We start from the raw sequence: 5,597 nt of genomic DNA, 5'->3' as shown, positions 1-5,597 counted from the left end.
GTAGAGAGAGAGAGAGAGAGAGAGAGAGAGAAGAGAGAGATCTTGGAAATCAGAGGAACATGTAAGACTTAGTCTTTTGTTACAGAACTAGGAATATGTATATTTACGATAGTAATATAAACCAGAGGAATGATTTAAAAAAATGCAGATGGTAATAATAAATACGAATATAGGAATGAAAAATAAAATCGCTATAGAGAGAGAGAGAGAGAGAGAGAGAGAGAGAGAGAGAGAGAGAGAGAGAGAGAGAGAGAGAGAGAGAGAGAGAAACTGCAGTCAAAATGGCTTAATCAAGGATATTGGTAAAGATATGGAACTTATTCTACAAGAACCGCATAATTTCACATCCAAAGAGAGAGAGAGAGAGAGAGAGAGAGAGAGAGAGAGAGAGAGAGAGTCAAGATGTCACGTAAACAAAGAAGCGCAAGTTGGTGATTGATAGCATTAAATGTATGGGTCGTGATGTATAAGAACAGAGAGAGAGAGAGAAAATCAAGATGCCACATGAACAAAGAAACGCAAGTTGGTGATTGGATAGCATTAAATATACGGGTCGTGATGTATAAGAACAGAGAGAGAGAGAGAGAGAGAGAGAGAGAGAGAGAGAGAGAGAAAATCAAGATGCCACATGAACAAAGAAACGCAAGTTGGTGATTGGATAGCATTAAATATACGGGTCGTGATGTATAAGAACAGAGAGAGAGAGAGAGAGAGAGAGAGAGAAAAACCACATGAACAAAGAAACGAAGATTGATAGCATTAAATATACGAGAGATGAGAAGAACAGAGAGAGAGAGAAGTCAAGATGAGAGTAAACAAAGAGAGCGCAAGTTGGTGATTGGACAAGCATTAACAAAGAAACGTAAGTTGGTGATTGGACAGCATTAAATGTCGTGATGTATAAGAACAGAACATGTAGAGAGAGAGAGAGAGAGAGAGAGAGAGAGAGAGAGAGAGAGAGAGAGAGAAAATCAAGATGCCACATGAACAAAGAAACGCAAGTTGGTGATTGGACAGCATTAAATATATGGGTCGTGATGTATAAGAACAGAGAGAGAGAGAGAGAGAGAGAGAGAGAGAGAGAAATCAAGATGCCACATGAACAAAGAAACGCAAAGTTGGTGATTGGACAGCATTAAATATATGGGTCGTGAAATACAAAGAAACGCAAGTTGGTGATTGGACAGCATTAAATATATGGGTCGTGATGTATAAGAACAGAGAGAGAGAGAGAGAGAGAGAGAGAGAGAGGATAAACGCGAGTAACGCGAGCGGACATCAAAGAGAAACGGAAGCAGGGTTCGGCATGGGAGCTAACAGGATTTCGATAAAATGACTGCTGCGGACAAACCCAATAACAAATGCCTTAACAAGCTAAACCCTGACAGATTGGAAGGCAGATTGGAGTGTGGAGAAACCTGGGGAGGAGTGATATTGGAAAAATGAGTCGTGGTGACAGTAGGTTTGTCTCTGTCTGTCTGTCTGTCTGTCTGTCTATATTGCCGAGTTTCCTTGCTTTTTCGTTTGTGTGTGTTCTTGATGGTGTGCTTGTAATCTCACTTACTGCGTTTCCTGCTTTCTCATGTGTGTGTTCTTGTTGGTGTGCTTGTAAAGTCACTTTCTACGTTTCCTTGCTTTCTGGTGTGTTTGTGTTCTTGTTGGTGTGTGCTTGTAATCTCACTTCCTGCGTTTCCTTGCTTTCTGGTGTGTGTATGTTCTTGTTGGTGTGTGCTTGTAAAGTCACTTCCTGCGTTTCCTGCTTTCTCATGTATGTGTTCTTGTTGGTGTGTGCTTGTAAAGTCACTTCCTGCGTTTCCTTGCTTTCTCGTGTGTGTATGTTCTTGTTGGTGTGCTTGTAAAGTCACTTCCTACGTTTCCTTGTTTTCTCATGTGTTTGTGTTCTTGTTGGTGTGCTTGTAAACTCACTTCCTGCGTTTCCTTGCTTTCTCATGTGTGTATGTTCTTGTTGGTGTGCTTGTAAACTCGCTTCCTGCGTTTCCTTGCTTTCTCATGTGTTTGTGTTCTTGTTGGTGTGCTTGTAAAGTCACTTCCTGCGTTTCCTTGCTTTCTCATGTGTGTATGTTCTTGTTGGTGTGCTTGTAATCTCACTTACTGCCTTTCCTTGCTTTCTCATGTGTGTATGTTCTTGTTGGTGTGCTTGTAAACACACTTCCTGCGTTTCCTTGCTTTCTCATATGTGTATGTTCATGTTGTATTTTCTGAAGATCCGCCTAACTCTTCTATCTCTGCTTTTTGTGTATGCATGCTTGGATATGTGTATATCCACCTGTTTAAATCTGTCTGTCTGTCTTGCTGCGTTTTCTTGCTTTCGTGCGTGTGTATGTATTCCTGTATGCTCATTTGTATTTTTAAGATATGTTTAATTTTCTCTATCTGCATCTTGTGTATGTAAACTTGGGTATGTGTTCATGTGTGTATCCACCTGTGTAAACCTGTCTATGAAATGATCTTGTATCAGTATGCAGTATAATTCAAGTTCGATGATAAAAACGAACTATTTAAAGGATTTTATTACGTATGAAAAGCAAGATGTACAAATTAATCTTCGTATTTCGCATCTCTTGACTGAAAAAAAAATATAAGTATGGAATTGCTCTTAGGATTTATTTTGATTTCCACCAGTTCACTGATTTTTTTTATTATTGTTATTTTTGTAGCATTCGAGACGTATGTCGTCATTATTTCCAGAATCATTGAGATGTTTTCCTCTGGAAATTTATTAATTTTATGGTGCTTAGATTGTAACTGAAATCTCGAGTAAAGTGGAATAGAAATTACTGAAGTTTATTCCTGTATAATGATTTATATTTCTGATGTTTTGTCTTTGATTTGCAAGGTGAACGCATTTATTTAATGCGTCGTTTCGTTCAATGCACACGAAAACACACGTACGTACGTACATACATAGATACATACATACATACATACATACATACATACAAGCACAGACACACACATACACATATGTATATATATATATATATATATATATATATATATATATATATATGTATATATATATGTATATATATATATAATCTATATATATATATATATATATATATATATATATATATATATATATATATATATATATCATGTCCCGCATCCCTTATTTGCATGCTTCAAAGCCCCCTTTGTGTCCCGTGCTTTCATGATTATTCAGTCTGTAGTACCGAACATTAGCCAGTCTCGTCAGGCTCTTTATATGCGTCCGGACCTCTTGGGTGGTCTCCACAATGCCCAGGAGATTTCCATCAAATGCCCCTAATGGCGAACATTATGTACAATTTCATAATAATAGGGGAGGCAATTTAAGCGCTTATCACAGTCGCTTTGTGCTTTTTTACTATTTACTTCATTCTATTCCAGTTGTTGCTATAGTTATGGTTAGATGTTGGGGTTGGAGGTTGGAGACGTTGGAGGAGGGTGTGGTTTGGAGGTTGGAGATGGAGGGGGAGGTTGGAGGTTGGAGATGGAGAGAGGGAGAGGGGAGGTTGGAAATTGGAGACGAAGGGAGGGAGGGAGTTGGTTGGAGGTTGGAGACGGAGGTTGGGGTTGGAGGTTGGAGACGGAGGGACGGGGGTTGGAAGTTGGAGACGGTGCGTGGGGTTGCGAGGTTGGAGACCTGGTGGTGCCGGGGAGGTGGGGTTGGCAGGTTGGAGATGGAGGGAGTGGGGGTGTTGGAGGTTGGAGACGGAGGGAGGAGGGGAGGGGTTGGATGTTGGAGAAAGAGGGCGGGGGAGGGGAGGCGGTAGACTTGTATCACACAAATTTCGGGTAATCTTGTTTTCCTCATCCTGTTATTTTTTTATTTTTTTATTTTTTGGACCTTGGTGTTTCCTTCGTATTGCCTCGACATACCCTAAGGGTCAGTGTAGGAATCCCCCAGGGTAACTGGACAAAGAATATAGGATCCTTCATAATTCAGAGAGTTGTTTGATGTTAGAAAAGTGCCCAATTCGAGATCGTTAGGTTACAAATAAGTTTTTTTAAAGAACCGAATTTAAGGTATGGTTAGTTTTTTCTTGGGATTTAATTTATAATTTTCTGTATTGTCCCAAGTTTATTTTATAAGATTTCTTTTTCACGGTTTTAAATCGCTATCATTATGATATAGATTTTAAATATTTATGGAATTAAAAACTGTTAGATGGAATTTAATTTAGAACATAAGCCAATTTTCAAAGAATTAAGCTGACTACGTTTTATAATAATTTCCCAATGGACTCAGTTCTGTAAAGTTATTAAAAATTTTCAAGGACATATTATTTAGTGAAACGAAGTAAAACTCTCGTGTACTGCCGCTGAGTTTGATTAAAAAAAAAATTATAGAATTAAAATTAGAAAACAACTGCATCTCCTCTCATGGAAAGGTAAACTTCAGGTGACATAACGAAACGCGTCTCTCCCGGCGCTGACGTTTAATAACAAATAATCGTCGTACATGACGCTTCATAACGCCGCGTCGTTTGACAAATATATAAGAAACGTCTCGTGACAGGGAACGCGGAAAGTGCAAATATGAATAACAAAATGGTGGGGTGACGGAAGCAATCAGACAATGGAACCTTCAATATTTCGTTTATCCCGTCAGGTAAGATTTGACGAGCTAATGATAAGGATGACGCGAGAGGCGAGGTGAATTTGAATAACGGGGAAGATGCAATAATGGAGGAAGGGAGGCAGAACGCGGATAACGGGAAGATGAAATGATAGGAGATGAGACGGTATCAGATGACAGAATGAATGATACGTGAGTAAGGAAAATACGATTGGATGTGAAAGTGGAATGGCGTTAGGTAAAATGCAAACGAATCTTGATTTTAGTAAAGATGAAGCAATATTTTAACAATATTAAATAACAACATCAGTCGAGCTGAAAATCTAAGGATGAAGACTGAGTATTGCATGATAAATATAGGCAAACGTGTTTGCAATTTCCCTACAATGCAAACAGGATTGTAATTTCCCTACAATAATACTTATGCATTTTCTGTTGAAATCACTGGCATTGTTCGGAGATACTATCTTCTTGTCGTGACTTTAAATCAGCCTTTACTTCTTTTTCTCTTCTGGCAAGCTTCTCAGGAATAAGGAAAAATCATTCGGGTTTCTTTCCATTTACTTCTGTTTTCTAGTCGACGGACCGTTTCCCCACCTCTCTCGGGGGCTTCATCAGGACTGGATTATAAATCGACATACATGGTTTTTATTGCTGCATAAGGACGTATTTCCAGTGAGTCATGCAAAAACTTGACATGGTTTTTATTGCTGTTTGCAGACATACTTATCGTATAGTAAGTTATGCAAATACTCGGTGTTATTTACGTACTCTTTTACAAATAAAAGGTCCCAGTTACCGTGGGTGTTCACCTAATCTAAGGGTAAATCCACACTGCAGTAAAACGTCATAAACACAAATCGGCAACTTACTATGTACATATCTCAAACAGGTTGAATACAAGCCAGTGATTTATTGGTAGTCTTAACCAGTGCTTCATATGACCTTTCAGCATCTGTCAAAGATTTGTTCTCCACTCACGTCGTTGATTTGTTTTCAACTTGTCACAGAT

The 5,597-nt window shown here is 38.8% G+C and overlaps 1 protein-coding gene across 1 annotated transcript in view; it reads left to right on the top strand.

Annotated features, from left to right (window-relative positions):
• The window catches only part of LOC136833006 (uncharacterized), a 17,972-nt gene extending 14,680 nt beyond the window's left edge, over nt 1–3,292 (top strand). Inside the window, exon 4 of the mRNA XM_067094655.1 lies at nt 3,188–3,292. Within this exon, the coding sequence (XP_066950756.1) occupies nt 3,188–3,292 (105 nt within the window). The remainder of the gene's footprint in view (nt 1–3,187) is intronic.
• The last annotated feature ends 2,305 nt before the right edge of the window (nt 3,293–5,597 follow it).

The sequence above is a fragment of the Macrobrachium rosenbergii genome, chromosome 51, assembly GCF_040412425.1.
Source record: "Macrobrachium rosenbergii isolate ZJJX-2024 chromosome 51, ASM4041242v1, whole genome shotgun sequence".
Taxonomy (NCBI): domain Eukaryota; kingdom Metazoa; phylum Arthropoda; class Malacostraca; order Decapoda; family Palaemonidae; genus Macrobrachium; species Macrobrachium rosenbergii.
Note: the sequence above shows the minus strand (reverse complement) of the source record. Positions and strands in the feature narration are given on the sequence as shown.